The sequence below is a fragment of the Doryrhamphus excisus genome, linkage group LG18, assembly GCF_037039965.1.
Source record: "Doryrhamphus excisus strain RoL-2023G ecotype Guam linkage group LG18, RoL_Dexc_Guam_v1.1, whole genome shotgun sequence".
Classification (NCBI taxonomy): Eukaryota; Metazoa; Chordata; class Actinopteri; order Syngnathiformes; family Syngnathidae; genus Doryrhamphus; species Doryrhamphus excisus.
Window position 1 is genome coordinate 15,778,575 of NC_136374.1, and position 22,097 is coordinate 15,800,671.

Here is a 22,097-nt window from a genome sequence, read left to right on the forward strand (position 1 = left end):
TACAGTCCATGCATTTGTATTTCTTTTATTCAGCAAAGTCATATGTAGTCAAACAGAGGGTTTAAAATTGATGAACCCAAAGTGGATGAGTACTAACTGCTTCTGGTGGAGGTTGGGAGGGAGGGAGCCCTTCATCTTCTACACCAATCTTCTCCTCTTGCAGTCCCTCTCCATCTGCTCTTCTAACATGTTGGTGGCAGCACCCAGAGGAGAAACTTGGTTCAATATGGAGTCATCGGAAGCCTGACCAAACAGGGCCATCAGCATAGCGACTCCGAATCCCGTGGCTCGCTCGCCCTGCCAAGGGAAGTACAAGGGTCAGCCTACCCGGTGAGTCCATGTCCATTATAGCTCGGCTAGAGCTCCAGGTACTCACAGCGTGGACAGGAGAGGCGATGTCAACATGAACCCAGACACCGGGCCAATCGAAGCCCAAGTGGGAGACAATGAAGAGGCCAGCGCAGGAACTCTGAGCGTTTTCCCGGTCCTGACGGAATACGATAAAAGCGTTATATTGCCAAGTATTCTCAAATAGCATTCGTATCATTGGTGCATACGGCCACTGAATTCTTCATGTCAGCAATAGCAGAGGCAAACTCGGTGAAGTGCAGCTCGGGGCAGTAAACCAGAGGGTGAGCGAGGTCGCCGCTGCTTCGCCCAGCGCGGACGCACGCGGTCTCCCACTGCTCGCTGTTGGTCATCACGGCTGCGTGGTGTTTCCCAGTGGAAATGCCCTGGACGTTCACACACAAAAAAAGGCTTTAGCTGTTGAAGTGGCGCACTTTTTAGTCACAAAAACAGGATGTAATGTTGTGAATGTTTGAACGATTACCTGTGCGCCAGTCAGTGTGGCCATATCCAGAATGATATCAGCTGAAAGATCTTTGCTAGCATACACAACTCCGTCAGCCAGCACCAGCCTTCCCTCTGCATCAGTGTTGTTAATCTCCACTGTCCTTAAAAGACAGTCATATTACAGTTAAACATTCATATTATTGATTGGTATCAACACTAAAGTCACACTCCGTTATCGAATTGAGGCTCACTTTCCAGAGTAGAGTGTGTGGATATCATCGGGCCGTGTGGCCGTGGGTCCAACTGCATTCTCGGCCAGGCAAAACACGGCATGGAGGTTATCCTTGAAACCCTGAGAAAGGAGAGCAGAAATTCATTCCACGTGTCTGACAAGCTCTCAGCTTCAAACAGTCAGGAAGAGTAGTGTCGCTTTTAAAGTTGGGGCGATATAAACGTAAACAAGACAGACAACAAATGTAAACAATGAAATGCTATCAGCGTGGAGTGTGGAAGTATGTACTCGGTAGACCGCTCAATCGTGGCACATAATGACTATAAACGCTGAACAATCCCGTCCTGACTTTAACAGGTAATGGCGAATCTCTTTTATATCATATCGTGATGATACCGTATATGTGAAGGTCCATATTGTCACCGGTTGATCACCTGTTTGATGGTAGCTTGAAAAGCTCCCAAGATGGCAGCAGCTCCACCGCAGTCTCTCTTCATGCCCGGCATGGTGGTCTAGACCAAAATCAAACAGCCTGATTTAAATAGGGCTAATAGGTCTTTCTAACCATGACAGCACAGACAGCAGACAATACCTTTCCCTTGATGCTGAGTCCTCCGGTGTCATACACGATGCCTTTGCCCACCCATGCGATGGTCTGAGTGGCGCCATCTGGTGTGTGGCTCAGGACTGCTAATGCAGGAGGGTGCTCGGCTGCCTTGCCAACGCCATAAATACCTGAAATGGCATGTTATATAAGCTCTCTTGCTAGTCTATAAAACACTGTGCTAAGGCAAATATTCCATATAGGTTTTATAGAAGAGGCTTTCTACAGTTTGTACATGTTCATTTGATCATCAGTATTGGACACTTTCGCTTGCTAATACTGTAATTGGTTTGACATGTTGTCTCCAACACAATACAGCCATCCCTCACTATATCACTTTTTCCGAAAAATTATAATCCCTGCTCCATGACTGCGACCTATTAGTAAAAAAATATATATATATATGTATTGAAACATTACCTACAACACTCGGCATGTACGAAATGACAAAAAAGTTCTCCTCCCATTCGGTGTGGAAGTGGTAGATTTTTCACTTCTAACTTTGGCCTTCACCGTGAATGCTCGTTCAGTGTGGGATAGTGTTTGCCCGTGCAAGTGCCCTACTTTAATCTTTGCCGTCAAGATGTCACGTCCCCATGGTGTTGTAGGTATCAAGTGGCCTGTGTTCCGCAAGTTTAAGACCCCCCGGTTCTAAGACAATTAGCCATGTTACCTCCAAAGCCTTTGTCTTTCAGTTCCTCTCCCCGAATGATCACGGGTGTTATTCCAAGCTCACTTCCCACGGCTTTGATTTCCTGAAACACAAAAATAGTCTCTGTTGAGAATCCATTAAGAGCATCATTGTGTTTTATTTGAATGGCGTTCCCACACGTTTAAGAAGTGGTCCGTGTTCATCTCATTACAGGGCGTGTCCACGATGCGAGCCGCCAGTCGGACTCCATCAGCAGCGTTGGAGAGACACTGAAAACAGGATAAGACTTTAGCACTTCCTGGCTGTGAAAGTGCAATACTACATTTCCTCAAAGAACGTTACTTATTTGCCATAGTGACATCTACACTTTTCCCTTCAAAAACACTGGCGGTAACTAGGATTCGGTTCGATTCCGCCTAGTCTTCCCGTGTCTATAGCATGTCTTGAAAAATATAAAAAAACAGTTTTTGGACACCTCACCGATCCCTGGTACTCTCTGCAGTTCAGTAAATAAATGCCAGGATGTTGCTTTCAGTACCTCAAGCTCGGCTGCATCCAGAGGGTTGCTGTCTTGCCCCACAATCAAAAACTCCACCACGACATGCTTCTTCTCTGCCTTGCGAGAGGATGTGGAACGACGAGAGAAGATGGGGAAAGCTCTGGAAATGGCGCAGGAGGACGCAAACACATCCGAACGTTCACACACCATCTAAACAAGAAAAAAAAAAACACAAATATTGGACAAGTTCTCTTTGTGTGAAATTGTATCCAACATAATTCAGTGTGCGGGTACTAACTACGATGCAACGGTTGTTCCCTCCAGGCAGACAGGAGCGGACCAAGCGGGAGATGAAGTGGGCAGAAGATGGGCTGTTGTGTCTGCTGACCCGGGAAGGAAGCGCAGCCACCGCAGCATAGTTGAGGTAGAGAGGGCAGCTGTCTGTGGGTTTGGGACTCAAAGTGTTCAATGCCGCTTGCCAGATCTGGAAAGAACACAATTCTCATTTGGGCATCATGAATAAAAAGACAGAAGATAACTAATCGGGGGGTTAGCCATTTTGACCCTTTCTCTTCACCTTAAGTAGTAAAGGCAGAGAAGAGAATAGTCATATAATGATTACCAGAAGTTACTTTTATAGATTTTATTACACAGGACAGTCAATATACTCACAAATTCCTGCTTTGAAAAAAAAAGTTTCTCTAAATAAGGACTTAAACGCTGTACCACCAGGAAGTAAATAACCATTCATTCATTTTCTACCGCTTTTTCCTCACGAGGGTCGCGATTAAGCTAAATTAACACACAATGACGTTGACGTGTCGGCTTAAAACGATATCACATTCAACATTTGTAGTGGAATTTCACACGATATTTAATTAATTTGTTTATTTTAATCTACTATTGATTATATTTAGTTCAGTAATCCTGACATAACAGGCTCATATATACGGCTAACAGTCATTTTGCTAACGACGTTGCCTTAAACCAATTGGACTTAGCATAAGCACACGTTAGCAGCCAGTCATTGTCAGCCACACACACGCCTCACCTCTTTGCTGACAACCGGCTGGAGTTTTCCTTTTATTTGCTCCCAATTAACTTGCTGCAGGTTGGCATGTTGCCCGATAATAAGAACCGGGCGAGTCTGTGGGTCAGAGTCGCCGGCTAACGCCTTGTACTCCAAAGCCACATTCGCCATTTTTGTCATTCGGTGCTAGCTAGTTGGCTAGCTAACGAGTAGAAAAGCCAAAAGCAGAGCCGGCGACGGAAGCCGAGAAGGTAACAAATCAGTCCAAGAAAGCGAACGTTAACAAGCTAACGTTACTAGCTACTAGTTTTTCATCACCGTGGACTTGGTATCGATGTAAAATGCAACTTTGATGATTAACTGACGTCAAGATTTTGAACACAGCTGTTGTCGCCTCATTTCCACAACCTTAACTGACTCAACAGAGCTTGACTTAACTTCAAATATGAAGGTTTGCATATGTCTTTCTTATTAATGTTATTTATATAGTACACTGCTAGTGAGGCGTGTTTCACTATTTGATGCAAGAGCACATGCATGTTAAAGGTCATCTTCTACAGTCTGTAATTTTTATTTTAAATTTCCAAAAGTTTCTAACATTTATGAAAGAACTTACATCTATACAGCACATTAACTTTTGAATCTGCTAAAGTTAAAATGGAATCATTATATGGAAAAATAATTTGTGCTTGAATTTCTTTCATCACAAAAATATGTTGTTTCTGTAATTCCCAGACTCCTGCAATGACGCTGACATGTCCTTGAACACAGCGTTGCCAATGTGGATGTGGCAGTGTGCAAGGCATGCTTTAAACCTTGCAATCAAACCTACCTCAGTGCTCACAGCGTCAGCGAGTAAGGTACGTGTGGCTCCAGTTATCGGATTTACTCGTTAAATGTCCAAGCAGAAATTGTTTGATCAACTTGTATCGTGTACGAGCCATTGCTAGCAAGTAAACGGAGGAGCAGTGAGCTTATCTGGCTTACAGCCATGCCCATATAAGGAAGGCCTGCTCTTCTGTGACATCACAAAGGAGCAGTTTTACCACACCTTCTGAAACGGGGCATTTTGAGTATTCCCAAACGTCTTTCAGGGCTCATTACCAAATGCGAAAACCTCATTATCTGAAACTTTGGCATCGTTTAACATAAAAATCTGACATCCTAACTAAATTTATAGGTCAAAATAGTGAGAAAAACTGTTTATTGTGTATTTAAAAACTCTATAAACCAAAATAAACCTTAATAATAACCTCACAGTATGTGTATATTAAATCAATACCCCAGGCATATTTTTAAGTAAAAATGAAAAACAAATACAACACATACGCATCACAAATTAGTGTTTTTAATTTTTTCAAGTTAACCCCCACAGTATTCAAGTTGGTATACCCTGAAATGTCAATAGACTGTACGGAAGACACATTTGTTCACATTACAGCTTCCACACTTCATGATACAGTCAATATTACAGTATCGAGCATTTTTACATACCTGTATTCATTTTTAGCCCAATTTAAAAAAAAATGCTCAGAATTAGATTTCAATAATATACAAGCCAAATTTAAAAGGTTGTGGGATGCTGTAAAAATGTACACAACCCTGACAAAAAGAGTGCAAATAAGTTAAAGCCATTTTAAGATATTGTTTAAAAAAATGCCAAGGCCACAGGATGGGTCGGCTTACAAATTTTAAACCATAAAAGAAAACATGCTTGCTTAGGGATTACTGTGCTCATTTAATTGTTTGTGGCTTTGGAAAAGTAACTTTCATTTGAAAACATGTCATCAAGCGAAGTAGGCCCTTGTGAATTAAAAACAGTTCCATCTGACATGTAAACATAAATAGATTTCTATATTCTATGTGACTTCCTTTGTTCTATTTTCAGGCTTGTAATACTATTGCTAAACAAACAAAGCCATCTTTTATTATGCTGTTATTGTGATTGCACCACAGCATATACACACACGTGAGGTTGTTCCTTCATTTAGAATTAAAAAAAAAAGCTAAAATATAGCCGTGAGGATATTGACATGACACCAATAAGCATATATCTTCATCAGTTTAGTGTCTGCTACACCCTGGAAAGGGTATCTTAATTGCATAAGGGATTAAATACGCTAAAAAGTAGATAAAGAAACACTACGCTCCTGCACACACACACACACACACACACACATGCACACATACCACACAAAAATCTTTCAAGCATTTTGGCTTATAGCAGCTGAGAGTAATGTGTTTGCAGGTTACACGAAGAGCGACAAAAAGTAACAAATTTGTGTAATAACTTCATTCAACTAAAGCAAAGGTGCTGAGAGTTCTAATATTAGTAATGTGTAAGACTTACATACGCAGTTATTAATAAGGTTAACAAAGCATAGGCTGGATAATGTCGATGAATACAAAAATGCTACACCCGCTCACTCAGTCAGACACCCGTGCAGGCCCACGGTGCCCGACCGGCCCTTGGCGTAGACGTGGCACAGGCTCCCATTGGACCCGCAGTTGGCGGCCATGCCGCAGTTCTTCAAAGTTGGGTTGAAGCAGGACGCCGTGGCGTTGTTGGACTCCCGCAGGGGAAAAGGCTTCATGGTGGAAAGGATCAGGGCCAGGCAGTCTGCCACTTTCTTGTTGGGGGCGCAGGCCAGCGCTGGAGTGTGGCCTGTAGAGGGTAACACAGGGGTGTCAAACTCAATTTACCTTGGGGGCCACCGGAGCTAGGTTCTGGGTGAAGCCGGGCCGCAATCAGGTTTAAAAAAAAAAAAAAAAAACAACCCAAAACGCATTTATTAAAAACTGGAAAACTATCTTCAATGCTTTTGCTTCTGCTATACCCTACACTTTTTCAGTACTTTGGTTCCGGTTTTCCACACCAAAATATCTGATAAAACATTCCACTGTTCTCAAATATCTTAATTTTTATTTTTCTATACACAAAATAAGATAAAAAAAAATAAGAATAAAGAAAATCAATCAATCAGTAATAAGTAAAATAATAATAAAACATAAGAAACCACATACAGTTGGTAGAGAAATTATTTTTTTCAGATTCAAATGTACAGTATTAACAGTTATTTAACCTTTAACATGAACATTAATAAAACCTAATAATTTGACCCAATTAGCACGTTAGCATCGTACTCAGTTCCATCTGGGAGCAGCGTCGTAACTTTAACATGTTTGATGAGATGCTTTATCTTGTGACGTGTATTTTTTCCGTTTTATTCCAAACCATTTCCTGCATTTATTTGTACCCAGCGTCATATAAGCCTTTAGCTTCATTGCTAATCCAAAAGCAAAACAGGGCGGGGTAACCGTATGGGCGGGGCAAAATCATGTTAATTGTGTCCGGCGTGCACACAGCTTTAAGCTGTCATTTCAACATTAAGCTTTGGTATCAAGGTGGGGGCCTCAAACTAGCGTGTCGCGGGCCGCATTTGGCCCGCGGGCCGCGAGTTTGAGACCTCCTGGGGTAATAGACGTTGGAAAATAATTGGCACTGCTGGAATAGAAGCGGTGGTGTTTTCGGTTTAGCTCTCTATTAGGTCTCGCAACGTGCATTCAATTGCTCAAATTCGTTTTTTTCCGAGTTAAAATTTCAATCACTTGCATTTTTCAGTCACGCCTGCAAGGCCGCGTAAATCACGAACTCGTAGATGACACTACCATCAAGGGCCCCCCGACGTACAGAGACACTTTGTCCCAGCGTTCCTGCTAGCAGTTCTCACCTTCGCCATCCACCGCCATGACCGCCGCACCTCTGCTGAGTAAAACCTGCACAACAGTCGCCAGACCTTTCCTCGCCGCGATGTGAAGGGGCCTCGGTAAAAAAGGATAAGAGACTGTACTGCTGACCTCAAATGCATCATCATCATCATCATTAGTGATGAACATTATGCAGAAAAAGCAGCCAACTCACATTTGAAGCGCATTATTTGTCGCATTTATGAGGGAGGGATCATTGATTTCTCCGAGAAGCAGTAAGGCGCACATCTCCTGACCCTGCGGAACCAATCAGATTGAGGAGTCAGATACTGTACGTGTGACGAAACATTATTACACGTGTAAATTGTTGATCCAAACATGCGGACGTTATTGTGAGCGCCAAATATGTAACACATGCATGTGTGTATTTTTGCGTGTGACCTTAATGCAGGCTAAGTGAAGGGCTGTGTTATTATTGACATCCACGAGGGTCAGGTCTGGCTTCGCCTTGTGCAGCAAAAACTCTGAAATGCATAAACAAAAAGACACTTTCCAACATGACTTGGTGTCTCGTGGCATGAATATTATTCACAATAATTACGGTGAGGACTTAAGCATGCAAAAAAAAAGGGGGGGTATAATTATCGTCACGATGTTGGAACCTGTCATACTTGGAAGCAAAACGGCAAAGACGATGTTGACATAAGGGTCTTTCATTCAGTCATTGGCCAGCCAATCACAGGGCACATATAGACAAACAACCATTCACACTCACATTCATACCTATGGACAATTTGGAGTCACCAATTAACCTAGCATGTTTTTGGAATGTGGGACGAAACCGGAGTACCTGGAGAAAACCCACGCATGCACGGGGAGAACATGCAAACTCCGAGGGTGGAATTGAACCCTGGTCTCCTAGCTGTGAGGTCTGCGCGCTAACCACTCGCCCGCCGTGCCGCCGACACAAGGGTCTAATAATAATAATGGCAATTCACCTACCGACAGCGACGGTATGTCCACATTCGGCGGCAATCATCAGAGCAGAGCAACCACTTCGGTCCACGGCGTTGACCTCTGCTCCGTTGGTCAGGGCCAGTTGAAGGCCTGGAACATTTCCAGAGTAGGCGGCCGCATGCAGCGGCGTCCTGCGGTCGGGTCATACAACAAAAACAACATACTTAATATCCAAATAGGGGAAAACAATTACGTTATTGTGAGTACCAAGTATATACTAGTACATGCATTAAGTCATAAACATGTTTATTACCAACGTAGGACTATGTTAAAAAGCCATAGCATTTCAGTATGTGGAATCAAACTATGGAATGGATTGAGTAAGGAAATCAAACAATGCACAACGATGAGCCAATTCAAGAAACAATACAAGCAGTTGATGTCTTGAACCAGTCATGATGTGCTATATATATCACTATATTGACACTTACTATGGTACCCATTATGTCATTGGATGCTCATATCACCTCGTACTTCAGTACGTGACAAAAATTATTAAAAAAAAAAAATTAAATTAAAATGAAAAAAAAATTAAATTACAATTTTAAAAAAATAAATTAAAAATTAAATTAATTTAAAAAAATAAAAAATTTAAATTAAACATTTTTAAAAATTAAATTATATTAGGAAAGCAGGAAGTGAACAAATGTAACAGTTACTGATTGTAAAACTACCAGATGAAGGGGTAGGATTTAATAAGCTTTGCTTCTTCCTACTCCTTTTGGACATGTGGAACTGTGAACTGATTATGGGATGCACTCAATTGTAATCTGATGCATGTTCAAATGAAATAAAACCATTACCCTAAATACCATTAAACACAGTATTGCCTGTGAAGCGAAAGAATAAAAAGTAGTCGAACTCGCCTTCCTTTGACGTCACTAATTCTAACTATGTGAGGGCCAATCGTCTTTACTAGAAGTCCAGCAGCAACATCGTGTCCTTTAATCCTGCACACGCAACAAATATTGTTAAGGAGTACGGCACATTCCTTGTATCACTCGTGGATTGGAAAAAAACAAAACTGCTACTTACAGTGCACAGTGCAGCGGGTTGAAGGAATTTCCTTCCTGGTTGCTAAAAAGTTTGTTTTCAAGTAAAATGCGTAAACATTCTTCATGCCCTGGATGAGACACAAATGGACAAATGACTACTTTTCTATTATTTTCTGTGGAATTTTTTCTTCTTCTCCATGACAGTATTGTGTAGCTAAGAGATGGAAATATGTATTTTCTACCTTTCTGTAAGGATATTCAGTCATGTTCTATTTGACGGTGAACCACAGTTTTTAGTTTATCACATGCAAATTCCTGTTGTCTCACCGTGGTAGGCAGCCCAGTGGGTGGGCGTGTAGCCTCCGAAATCCAACAGGAAGTCCAAAGGGTCTGCCTTGTGTGCGGCCTGCAGCAGAGTGTGCAGTAGCTGTGTGTGGCCACGGGATGCGGCGAGGTGCAGCGCCGTCCTTCCCCGAGAGTCTCGACACAGAGCAGAGGCGCCGTGCTCCAACAAAGCTGAGGTACAGTCGTCACTGCCCAGCATAGCCTGCACAGAGGGGGGTTGGGGGGGAGGGGGCATGGACGATTTAAATAGCGGCAATAACATAAGGAGTCAAACCCAATCGATACTTCACACGTACAGCTCGATGTAATGCAGTGAAGCCCTTTTTGTCGCCAGTGTCTGGTTTTGCTCCTTTTTCCAACAGGATGTGAACACAATCGGTGTGACAGCCCAACGCCGCCAGCATGAGAGCTGTCCTGCAAAAAAATAACAACAATGCACATGTGTAGAACCGATTGTGTTTCAAAGGGAATACATTACTCTTATTAGGGATGACAAATAATTATTGGCCCGATATCAACATGAAAATGCAGTCATTTTTCCTGATCAAGAAAACAAATAGGGCTGCACGGCGGACAAGTGGTTAGCATGCAGACCTCACAGCTAGGAGACCCGAGTTCAATCCCACCCTCGGCCATCTCTGTGTGGAGTTTGCATGTTCTCCCCGTGCATGCGTGCGTTTTTTTCCGGGTACTATGGACACCACAAAATGTGAAGTTTTGATTTAGTTTAGTTTTATTTAGTTATGTATATGTATAAGAGTTATCCTTTTTAAAATGATTAAAACACTGTACAATTAATAAATATTGGGCGTCAGTGTGGGGTTTGCATGTCCTCCCCGTGCATGCATGGCTTTTTTCCCGGGTACTATGGACACCACAAGATGTGAAGTTTTGATTTAGTTTAGTTTTATTTAGTTATGTATATGTATAAGAGTTATCCTTTTTAAAATGATTAAAACACTGTACAGTTAATAAATATTAGGCGTCTGTGTGGAGTTTGCATGTTCTCCCCGTGCATGTGTGGGTTTTTTTCCGGGTACTCAGGTTTCCTCCCACATTCCAAAAACATGCTAGGTTAATTAGCGACTCCAAATTGTCCATAGGTATGAATGTGAGTGTGAATGGTTGTTTGTCTCCATGTGCCCTGTGATTGGCTGGCCACCAGTCCAGGGTGTAGAAGACAGCTGGGATAGGCTCCAGCACCCCCGCGACACTCATGAGGAAAAGCGGTAGAAAATGAATGAATGAAAAAAAAACATACTGCCTGAATATGAAGTATTGTACATTATGAATTATAAATAAGAAAATGACAGAAAAAAGTAGCTGCTTACTGTCCTCGTGTGTCTGGGCTGTCGATGATGTCAGCGCTTTGTTCTCTATTGACCAGCAAAAGCAGACAATCCATGTGGCCCTCGGAAGCTGCACGTGAATACAAACAGGTCAAGACTAAATCAATATGGCGGCACGAGTTCGCCCTAAACACGACCCCTTTGTGCGCTCACCTGCAGCATGCACGGCTGTTCTCTTTTCTTTGTAATCCTTCAGGACGCAAGAAGCCTGATGGTCCAGCAGCACCTCCACGCACGACGTAAAGCCTCTCTGAGCGGCAAGGTGGAGTGCCGTTCGACCTTCAGTGTCTCGTACGTCCAAACTCACTAATGTCTCACACAGCAGGCGTAGAGCCTCGCAGTGACCGTAATATGCCTGTCAACGTTTCACATCCTTTGTAAGAATCAATCATAAGCAATCAGCCCATAAGCAGGAGGGTAATAACCAGGGATGTCCGATAATATTACCATAATATGGTGCATATTATGGTAATATGATTCTGGGTGGCAGGAACTGGTGGGTTGTCAAAACACCGCTAACGATGAGTAAAGTAGACGTCACATTGAGCGCTTAGCGGTGTGTCAACATTGCGGCCATATTGGATGTGGCAAGAGTCGGAGCGGAGAAGACTGGTTTATTATGGGCCAAATACCGAGAAGTATTAATTAATTAATTCATACGTATATTAAGCGGCAGGCAGATGCGGTGCTTTGCTTGCACGAGATGTTTACTGCCACGTTGAGAAGCTAATCGCTAATGCTGTCGCTAATCGCTAATGCTGATATGTGGTTGATACCCGGAATCGAAAATTGAGAACTGAACAATACCAAAACAAAACAATATCGGACATCCCTTGTAATAACACATGATGTCTTTGAACTACTCACAGCTAAGTGCAAAGGACTAACTGGAACATTACTTTCAGCCTCTTCTAAACAGTTGAAAGAAATCTCCAGGAGCTAAAAAAAAAAAAAAAAAAAAAAAAGTAAGGAAATTTGCTTATTAATAGGCAGAATACAAATGATATCCTGAAATGAAAAAGTCCTACTGACCAGTTCCAGATGCTGCCTGTTGCCATAAGCTGCCGCGTAGTGGACGGCACTATAACCTTTAGTATTCTTTACAGTTGGGTTTCCACCGCTGTCCAGCAGGTAGTCCAAACATCTGCACACAAAGGAATATCAGGAGCCTCATCTGCTTTTAAGAGTTAAGTTCACCCACCCACTGAAATGATTTACATTACAGTTGTATAGAAGTGCTGTTATTGTAGCTACATAAGGTAAACAAACTAAGGCAGGGTCTACCAAAAAGTTCTCGTGATAAACGTGTGACCTACAGAGAGGCTTCTTGTTCCTTTTCCACATTGCAATCAGCGCTCGGCTCCCCTCTGCGTGTAACAAAAAAAAAAAAAAACGGACGCTTTTAAACGTGAACTCGCGTGACGGTCCTCGTCATCGTCTCACCCAACGAATGTGTGTGAAGCAGCGGCGTAGTGCAGAGGACTGCAGCCCATCAGGTCTAACTCGTTGACCTCGGAGCCGCTTCTCACCAGCGTGACTGTACACTGGCTGTTCCCGTTGGCTGCAGCGTAGTGCAAAGGAGACCTAGAAACCACAACAGGATACGGATCCAGAACCAATCCACAACGATGCACCATTTTATTTTTGCTTACCTTCCCAAATGATCCTTCATATCCAGTTCAGCGCCGCTGCTTATCAGCAGGTTGAGACAGTCAACGTTTCTGCCCAAAAAATACGACATATGTTCATTTGGAACCGCAACTATGATAATACAATAAAGTATGTGTGTGTGTTTACCCTCCAGAGGCAACGGCATGTAGACATGTCCTCCCGAAGTCATCCTGCGTGTTGATATCAAACCCAAAAGACAGCATCTGGCAACTTGTTGGAGACTGCATGATGTTGTAATACTGGCCTGTATGACACACATGCCAGATAATTAAAATAAAAAAAAGCGCTGTCATCTAATGTATACAAAGTTAGTGTGTGTGTGGGGGGGGGGACGCCAAAGGCTTTCATTTTAGTGCAGATCTATAAATCAGAGACTTATAGTCCATGAAGGGAGATCCTCACCATTCGAGAGCAATTTGCGGCAGCAGTCTGGAAAGCCGTACAGTGCAGCCAAGTGTAGCGGAAGCATCCCATGAATCCCCTGTCTGAAAGTACAGAACATAGTACAAAACCTTTATACCATAAAAGTCTTATAACGACAAATAATTGGATTACAAACATGCAAAAAAAAGGAAGAAAATATGGTGTTCTTTTAACACCAAATTCGTCAAACTATGCTTTGTAGGGACTTGGCCAGCCAATCACAGGGCACATACAGACAAACAACCATTCACACTCACATTCATACCTATGGACAATTTGGAGTCGCTAATTAACCTAGCATGTTTTTTTTGGAATGTGGGAGGAAACCGGAGTACCCGGAAAAAAACCCACGCATGCACGGGGAGAACATGCAAACTCCACACAGAGACGGCCGAGGGGGGAAATTGAACCCGCGTCACCAAGCTGTGAGGTCTGCACGCTAACCACACGACCGCCGTGCAGCCCGGGTGTCCATAACGAATGGTGTACTGTGACTCGCCTGGCTTTGTCAGCACCATTAGTAAGCAGAGTGCTGATCAGCAACTCCTGACCGTATCGGGCGGCCACATGAAGAGGAGTGTTCCCAAATATGTCAACACAGTCGATTTCACTTCCTGGGGAAAATTGGCACATCATCATAATTTCAGTGACCAGGCCAAAGTTATGTAAAAGAGGTTAAAGTGCGTGTAGGTAAACAACTGAAACATTTACGTTACCATTTTGTATAAGGATCTGGGAGCCTGTGAAGCGGCCGTGCATGGCGGCCATATGTAAAGGGATCTTCCCATCTTTATTCTGGAGAGGAAGTTATTCAAAGAATCAAGACGCCGCGACTTCAAGATCCGATTCCGATTTTGCGCTTACCTGCATGTTGACGTCGGCGCCATTGTTAATGAGCAGCTCGACACACAGCACCCCCGTGGAGGAGGCGGCAGCCAGATGCAGCGGGGTGCTGCTCCGGTGGTTGGGCTGGTTGATGTTGGCGCCGCAGTTGACCAGCTCGGTGGCAACTGTGTCTTGGCCTGTGTGGCAGGCCATGTGGAGCGCCGTGTTGCCATGCACGTTGGCTTCATCGGCCTGGGAGGGAGAAGATGGGGGGAAAAAAACACGGTCACATGACCTAACAGGAGCTCAATTCAGGTTCAACGTTTTGCTTTTTCTGTAGAGCCATATTCCAAAAACACCGAGCCTCAACAAGAAGTGTAAAGAGAAGAATGGAAAAGAAGAAAATACACCAGAAATACCGACTCGCATTCAAAGCAGTAAAACTCCAGCTTTACTTTACTTTTTATTCAAGTTAAAGCAAGTGGAAGAGCTTGAAAGTTTTACAGTGGTTACCTTCTTTTTACACTTTCATAACAAGCACGTTTTTTTTGAACAACAGATGCCTAAGACACATCTGTAGTGGAGTCACTTCTTTTTACACCTGTAAAACAAGAATGTTATTTGACAATTGCATGCATTATTTAAAGCTAGCACCATTTTCACCGTTAAAGTATATTTCTATTGTTTATTTCTTATGGAGAAAAATACCGTAGTCTCCAAATTAGGATATTCATTCATTCATTTTCTACCGCTTATCCTCACCAGGGTTGCGGGGGTGCTGGAGCCTATCCCAGCTGTCTTTGAGTGAGAGGCGGGGTACACCCTGGACTGGTGGCCAGCCAATCACAGGGCACATATACGTAGACAAACAACCATTCACACTCACATTCATACCTATGGACAATTTGGAGTCGCTAATTAACCTAGCATGTTTTTTTTGGAATGTGGGAGGAAACCCACGCATGCACGGGGAGAACATGCAAACTCAAGAGGGGAATCGAACCCGGGTATCCTAGCTGCGTGGCCTGCGAGCTAACCACTCGGTTACCGTGAAGCCCATTCATTCATTCATTCATTTTCTACCGCTTTTTCCTCACGAGGGTTGCGAGGGTGCTGGAGCCTATCCCAGCTGTCTTCGGGCGAGAGGCGGGGTACACACTGGACTGGTGGCCAGCCAATCACAGGGCACATATAGACAAACAACCATTCACACTCACATTCATACCTATGGACAATTTGGAGTCGCTAATTAACCTAGCATGTTTTTTTTGGAATATGGGAGGAAACCGGAGTACCCGGAGAAAACCCACGCATGCACGGGGAGAACATGCAAACTCCACACAGACGCCTAATATTTATTAGCTGTACAGTGTTTTAATCATTTAAATAAGGATAACTCTTATACATATACATAACTAAATAAAACTAAATTAAATCAAAACTTCACATCTTGTGGTGTCCATAGTACCCAGAAAAAAAGCCATATATGCACGAGGAGAACATGTAAACTCCACACAGAGATGCCCGAGGGTGGAATCGAACCCTGGTCTCCTAGCTGTGAGGTCTGCGAGCTAACCACTCAGTTACCGTGCAGCCCAAATTAGGGAAAAAAAAAAAACGACGCTTTACCTCCACTCCCAGTCTCAACAGATATTTGACCACATCGAAATGTCCACTGATGGCTGCAGCGTGGAGAGGAGTGTAGCCACGTTTGTCTTTGCATGCTACATCTGCACTGTGAGACACCAGCATCTTCACAACGTCCAAATGTCCTAGGTAAAAAAAAAACCGAGGTTTACCGCAAACATCTGCCATGCACACACATCACAACACGCCCCATTTCACAGGCTAGCATTACTGTACGTGCTAGTCTTATTCGAATTCCTAGGCAATAGCTGCCTGCCGTTAGCTCTATTTGTGTGTTGAGTGAGGATGTGCTATACAAACAACCGTGATCCTACGAGATCTCTGTTAATACTCGTGTTAACGCACACAAAAAGAGCCGTTGACTTGTGATCACGTTATTGCCAGGAGTACACAACCCCTACACCCCTCCAGGCGCAAATTGTACCACGCACGATTTATTTTTAGTTGCCGGGACTACAGTAACCTTTGTGTTTAAAGGGTCACAGGGAAGTTTCCACAATTTTATGGCAGCTTCGAGTGTGCAGATGCTCCGGTTTGCCGTTTCCAGTGACCACCGACTCAATTTAAAATATGTTTTTGTATCCAATCACTAATTATTTCATACAAAAAAAATTAGAGCACAAGTTCTTACCAAGATATGCAGCCCAGTGTATCGGCTGCCTTTCCTTTTTGTCTTTGGTGCTCACGTTGGCGCCTTTGCTGAGAAGCAGGTTCACCATCTGCAGGAGAAAAAAACACTTACTGAGCACCCCTCTTATGTAATAGCTGTAGCAAAAAGGGTACCATTAAAGACAGAATACTGTCCAATAGCACAAACAATAATACAGCTGTTATAATAATAATACAACCACTAAGCATACATCAGAGATGACAGTGTACCTCCCCGTGTCCACTGTGTGCTGCGTGATGCAAGGGTGTTCTTCCCGATCGATCGTAAACATCCAGGCCGCACACAACACGTATCAGCGATTCAGCACAGCCGACAGCCCAGTTTGCCGCCGCCATGTGTAATGGTGTTTGCAAGAATTTGTCTTGTGCGTTGATCTCCGCGCTGTGCTTTAGGAGCAGCTCCACAGCCCTCTGAGTAAAATAAAGAATAATTTGAAAAAAAATTAAAGTGAAACGATACAGTCAAGCGTCCCTAATAAAAGAGGAATATACTTCATTTCTGGATGCAGCTGCTCGATGTAAAGGTGTCAGCAAGCCCTGGTCCTTGGCATTAACATTGGCACCTGTTCAAAAGATTTTAAAAAATGGCTTTTATGTTTGTTTGTTTTTTTTTTTAGTTAAATATGCCAACACTTACCCGCGGTGAGAAGAAGTTCCATAATATGAACATCACCCAAATACGCAGCAGCGTGAAGAGGCGTGCTTTGTTGGTGGTCCTTTGGGGGAACATGAACGTACTTAACAAAGGCTGGAACTTCATATCATGAGAAACTATAATGTGATAATATTATTACCAACAAATTGACATCTTCTTGATGGCTCAACAAAAACGTCACTTCTTCAGCATTTCGGCTGAAAATAGCCTGGACCAATGGACACTGAAAGACACATTTTGCATGCAAGGCTATTGACTTTCGTCATAATAATAATAATAAGTAGTTATTAATTAAGGTGTTATTAAGCCAATTATTAATAATACACTGACAACAAACAACAATACATGAATACAACGCCCTCTGTTTCAGTAAAATAGTATTTATTAGATTTTTTTTAAAGTTTGTTAGGCATGACACGTTTGTTTTTGACTGTCAGAAAATAACGAAAGTGCGGATTGAATATAGAATTTTATGAATGATCTAAAGGTATGGGCGTTTTTTGTGCTTCCAAGTTCACCTCCGAAAAAAACCGTCACCTAGCATAACAGACAGATGCATTATTAAATGTGCTGTGCCGCTATAGAATTATGATTTTAATACAATTTAGCTTTGTGCCGTTTGCAAACTTTGCCGTCAAGTCAGCCAGCCAGTTATTATCCGTCGTACTCCGAATAGCTTCTCTCCTTTGAAGTTAGGGAACAGTCCGTTTTTATTTTTGTACAATATTATAAACTTACTTGATCCGCGATGTTTCTACACTCCATTGCCAGAGTTCTCCCGAAGTCTCCTTCTGTCACACTGTTGTTGCGTACATGTTACTCGTTAGCCGTGGCTAGTTAGCGAGGAAATTTGTGGTGTTAGTCAAGTCTCGCGAGACGTCACAACAACGTGAACAGAAGCTCGACGGTAAAATGACATTTAAAGGGCCAGCATAATTATGACTGGTGCTTGACATTTATCATTTTTTACTGTATATCCTTTTTTCACACATATAACTCAGTATCGATTATTCTTTTTATTAGTTATCGTTCAGTTTGCATTTATATAATGAAACCGTGTATAGGACTTTCCCATAACATAGTAAATAAAGACATGATCTACATTTAAAGGACGTGTACTTTATATGTCGTAAATGTAATATAATTTCATATCAATAAGTGAACCTGTTGTCCCCGATTTCATAGATCAACTTTTGTGCTCCTTCTGCCTGCCCCTCCCGTACCAACACGGGAATATAGTATGTGACAACCACCATGGAATTGCTGTTCCTTGAATTTATACAGGAAGTGTTCACGCACTGACCAATCAGAGCAGTGCCAGTGTTATGAGCATGCGCAGTGACGTAAACTTAAAGTTCCCATGGAATGCGTCTAAAAGGCACGGCTTGTGCTTGAGTTTAGACATACAAACGTCTGATTCCATTTGGACATTACATTTATCCCCATGGTTTGTGTTGGATATCGGACTTCATTGTTGAAATATTACCGGGTCGTCCATACAGTGTAACAAGGTAAGGTTGTTGTACTTGGTAAGGGTCAAGTTGGTGTAATAGTCCAGGAAGCTAACACATAGCACATGTTAGCTTGTGTGTTTTACACTAACTAGTCCATTTGCTAGTTCGTGTATTTTTTTTATCGCCAAGTGTAAGTACCGTTTAACGATACGGGAATGTTGTTTTCTTACTTTACCGATGTTGTACGTCGCTGACGCCACAGCATCAGGACTACAGAGGTCAGACTTGTTTTAAAGTCAGACGTCCTCGTTAAAACTTTTAATAAAAATAAGAAGCAGCACCGCTGAATTAGCCTCTTATCGATTTAAACGCTGCATTGTCATCGTTACCATGTGAATACATTAACATATGAATCCACCTTAAATTTCAGATATGGATTCAAACTTTTTACATTCTGTGCCGTTGAAGCCATTTCAAAGTACTGCTGGAACTAGTAGTGGAAGTAGCATAATGCAGTAGTACAGGTGTTGGCCTGTATTGTGCCCGAGCGTCTTTTATGCACCTTGGTTGACCGGTTATTCCCCTTTCGAATTAGTAATTTAAATAACATCATGGAAGTCTCATAAACAACAATTGGTCAGATTGGTGTTTTTGTTGCAGTAACTCTTTTGAGTTTAGTCATTGCCAAGGGGAAATTGGTTTTAGATATAAAATGTTTATGGTAATAGTTCTATTTTTACTAGGCATTAAACAGATACCGATGCTGTATAATGCCGATGCTGTATAATGCCTTATTTTATTTTTTTTGGGTGGTGCATTTTTTTTTACGTTAACTCAGAACCCCTTGTTAAGCAACACCTAAATGTCATGGTTTCCGTGGATTTTATTTATTTTTTCTTCCTTTTTCCTGTTTGCACTTGGATTCCTTTTTGTTGGCATTCAAAAGAAAGGCGGTTGGCTGTATTGTTGTAACATTAGAGGCCGCTTGTTCGTTTGGGAGTTGCCGTAGATGTGAACTTGTGATTTGTAAAGGCTGTCCAGGGTAGATGAAGGTGCTTATCTCACTGTTTACTTGTTGCAGACTTATTCTTTATTAAGTATTGCTGGGATAGGCTCCAGCATATCTGTGACCCTTGTGAGGATAAGCGGCATAGAAAATGCATGATAACTTTAGTCATATTAAACATCCCCGGTTCTGTGCCACCACGGGAAACTTGTGCATATCGGACTTTAACGGAAAATACACATGGCCGACATCACTTCTACTCCATGCTTAACACGTTAGCACACACTGCTGTTTTTATCACATGTGTGCTATCATATTTAGCATAGCAATATTCTACTAAAAAGATACGAAAAGATACCACTTTCTTACATGGCAATAAATCCTTTTCCCAGTTTTATGGTTGATGTTACATATTTTACAACCATGGTGTGTTCAGGAGACCATCTTGACTGTCATTGTCACAACTGCACATTTTCCACACAGATTAAATTTTTGTCAGATCCCTTTGCAAACATGTGCAGAACATGCCGTGAGTGCTCGCTGCAAAAAAGCACCTGTTAATCAATACAAGAATTCGAGACGTGTTAAGAGTTGTCCTCTTTGACATCACGCATACAAATAATGAACTGACAATGAGACTTGACAATGAAGTTTTATGGTTGATTTGAGAGAGGTAGTGACTATTTTCGGGAGAACTGTAGGGAGACGTGTCTCTATGATCCCACAGTCATGTGCTCAGAAGTGTTTCAAGGTCTTGCACTTTGCCTGCAATGACGTTATGCATTTCATCCTTGAATTGCTGAGTTCAAAGAATAAGTCGTGGCGAGTAAAAGTACACGGGAGGAGGGGTGCATTGCAGGGGAAGAAAAACGGTGGCATCATTTAGCAGTTCCCTTTTTTTTCCCCTAATCACATGCTTTATATTGAAAGGAGAAAAAGGGGAAGATATTTTTGCAGGGTCATTTTTTTTTTTTTTTTTCAGGAAATTACTTTGCTCTGCCAATGGGAAATGCACACATGTTTCTGAGGGATCAAATCCACAGTCCACGATAATAGATAAAGATTTTTCACACAATAAATGAAAATAAACTCAGTACTTTTGCCGGCCTCACTATATTGCCATGTTCATGCCAGTTTGTCACAAAGAACACTACAACACCAGTACCAATGTTTATTTCTCAGATTGTGTTTTCCTTTTGTTAGCAGGCTGAAAGTCAACCCCCAAATTCCCAGGGATCCTTCAGCCTGCTCTGATGAAGGAACAGCAGGATGGAGACCTCTTCCAAGGTAACCGATTACAACAACAGAAACTCGAGCACCACATTACACACACACACACACACACACACACACACACATTAAGCATTAAAGCAGTAGTGCTTAACTGTGTGGTGCCACAAAGGCTTGAAACAATATTTTACATATATAGTAATGTGTAACTACATCAGGTATGTGAAACAATAAGTACCAGTACTGTACATCCCATGGAAATAGGATACGTTTCTCAATACCTAAAAAGTCAACTTTCTACATCTCGGCCACAAAAAGGAGACATTTGGAATTTAGCCTAATACAAGGGAAATTATCTTCTAAGTATCAATACATTACAGACACAATACTTTATTAATTAATTTTGGATTCTCTCAGGGAAATTGGCATCTCCACTGATCCATGTATAGCACTGTTTAAAGTAAATAAATAATACTAATAAAAGTAGATAAATAAATGGAATAAAGTGTAAAAGAATAGAAGATAAAATATAAAAACTCAAAAATATAGACTACATCGATGCCATACATACTATTATAATACATACATATATGTATATATGGTATTATTATAGTCCCTCTGCCTGTTCTGTTTGTTCCAACCTCCTCCGGCCCAATGAGGAGTTGATGGCGCAGGGAAAAAAGGAGATCTTCAGTCTGTTGGTCCTGCACTTGGGGAGGAGCAGCCTCTCGCTCAACCAGGCTTCTCTGGCTTCTGGTGACCGTGTGCAGAGGGTGGCTGGCATTGTCCAGAATGACCCACAGCTTTTTTAGAGTCCTCCTCTCTGCCACTGTCGCCAGAGGGTCCGGCTTCATCCCGACCACTGAGCTGGCCCCACTTGAAGGCTGGAGAGGTCTGCTTTCATTGTGCTCCCTCCCCAGCACACCACAGCATAGGAAAGAGCGCTGGCGACATCCTGCTGTGACCTTTCTCGTACAATTTCCCCGTCTTGCTAACCAGTCCAGCTTGTTGTCCAGCCGCAACCCAAGGTATTTGTAGTTCTGAACAACCTCCATCTCCTCCGCTCCCAGCAGAACCGGTCTAGGACTGGGTGTGTTCCTCCCAAAGTCGATGACCAGCTCCTTTTTGGTTTTGGAGGTGTTCAGCTGCAGGTTGTTATGGTGGAACCAGACAACAAAGTCCCTACCAGGCTCCGGTGCTCCTCCTCATCGCCGTCATCTCTAATAAATCCCATAATGGCTGTGTCCATATTGCACATACAGTTGAAACCAGAAGTGTACATAAACACCAG

The 22,097-nt window shown here is 42.5% G+C and overlaps 3 protein-coding genes across 10 annotated transcripts in view; 1 reads left to right on the forward strand and 2 right to left on the reverse strand.

Annotated features, from left to right (window-relative positions):
* npepl1 (aminopeptidase like 1) lies at window positions 1-4,159 on the reverse strand. The gene is made up of 12 exons (XM_058055875.2): window positions 3,834-4,159; window positions 3,081-3,266; window positions 2,822-2,992; window positions 2,463-2,552; window positions 2,305-2,386; window positions 1,620-1,762; window positions 1,462-1,539; window positions 1,047-1,147; window positions 833-956; window positions 558-734; window positions 377-487; window positions 1-297 (listed from the first exon to the last, which is right to left on the reverse strand). Exons 1-12 carry the CDS (start codon window positions 3,990-3,992, stop codon window positions 139-141), a joined length of 1,581 nt encoding a protein of 526 aa, XP_057911858.1. The 5' UTR covers window positions 3,993-4,159; the 3' UTR covers window positions 1-138.
* slc11a2 (solute carrier family 11 member 2) overlaps window positions 3,709-22,097 on the forward strand; it is a 27,937-nt gene continuing 9,548 nt past the window's right edge. For 2 of the 7 annotated variants that reach the window (XM_058055859.2, XM_058055867.2), the window contains exons 1-4: window positions 3,709-4,263; window positions 4,548-4,672; window positions 9,868-10,053; window positions 20,780-20,863. Coding sequence is in view for 4 of the 7 variants with exons in the window: in XM_058055867.2 (XP_057911850.2) it covers window positions 20,830-20,863 (34 nt within the window). In the remaining 3 variants the exon portion in view is untranslated. Of the gene's footprint in view, window positions 4,264-4,547; window positions 4,673-9,867; window positions 10,054-18,440; window positions 18,628-20,779; window positions 20,864-22,097 lie in introns of those variants that run through there. The other 5 variants (XM_058055858.2, XM_058055865.2, XM_058055864.2 and 2 more) reach the window with 3 other exon arrangements.
* ankrd52b (ankyrin repeat domain 52b) lies at window positions 5,139-18,018 on the reverse strand. 2 transcript variants are annotated; one of them, XM_058055850.2, is made up of 28 exons: window positions 17,855-18,018; window positions 17,256-17,339; window positions 17,099-17,177; window positions 16,954-17,024; window positions 16,672-16,872; window positions 16,424-16,511; window positions 15,775-15,917; window positions 14,185-14,397; window positions 14,037-14,115; window positions 13,820-13,934; window positions 13,300-13,382; window positions 13,024-13,141; window positions 12,879-12,947; window positions 12,670-12,810; window positions 12,543-12,593; window positions 12,259-12,370; window positions 12,094-12,165; window positions 11,380-11,581; window positions 11,209-11,296; window positions 10,174-10,291; window positions 9,860-10,079; window positions 9,573-9,660; window positions 9,404-9,487; window positions 8,523-8,668; window positions 7,962-8,044; window positions 7,735-7,817; window positions 7,544-7,635; window positions 5,139-6,477 (listed from the first exon to the last, which is right to left on the reverse strand). In XM_058055850.2, the coding sequence occupies exons 1-28, from the start codon at window positions 17,879-17,881 to the stop codon at window positions 6,236-6,238; spliced, it is 3,192 nt and encodes a 1,063-aa protein (XP_057911833.2). In that variant the 5' UTR covers window positions 17,882-18,018; the 3' UTR covers window positions 5,139-6,235. The 2 variants fall into 2 exon arrangements, 1 of the variants encoding a protein (XP_057911833.2); XR_009120104.2 differs by lacking the exon at window positions 7,962-8,044 and having other exon boundaries at window positions 6,420-6,477.

Bases quoted from the DNA above. Each gene is read 5' to 3' on its own strand.
- ankrd52b (XM_058055850.2), bottom strand. From the start codon at position 17,881: ATGGAGTGTAGAAACATCGCGGATCAA. The intron at 12,948-13,023 runs GTAAACACACAC...TTTTTTGGGCAG, and splicing joins CATGCCGTTGCCTCTGGAGG to AAACGTTGACTGTCTCAACC. The intron at 7,818-7,961 runs GTCACACGCAAA...TTGGTTCCGCAG, and splicing joins TTCACTTAGCCTGCATTAAG to GGTCAGGAGATGTGCGCCTT.
- npepl1 (XM_058055875.2), bottom strand. From the start codon at position 3,992: ATGACAAAAATGGCGAATGTGGCTTTGGAGTACAAGGCGTTAGCCGGC. The intron at 1,148-1,461 runs GTGATCAACCGG...CTCCTTTCTCAG, and splicing joins TTCAAGCTACCATCAAACAG to GGTTTCAAGGATAACCTCCA. The intron at 957-1,046 runs GTGAGCCTCAAT...CTGTCTTTTAAG, and splicing joins CACACACTCTACTCTGGAAA to GACAGTGGAGATTAACAACA.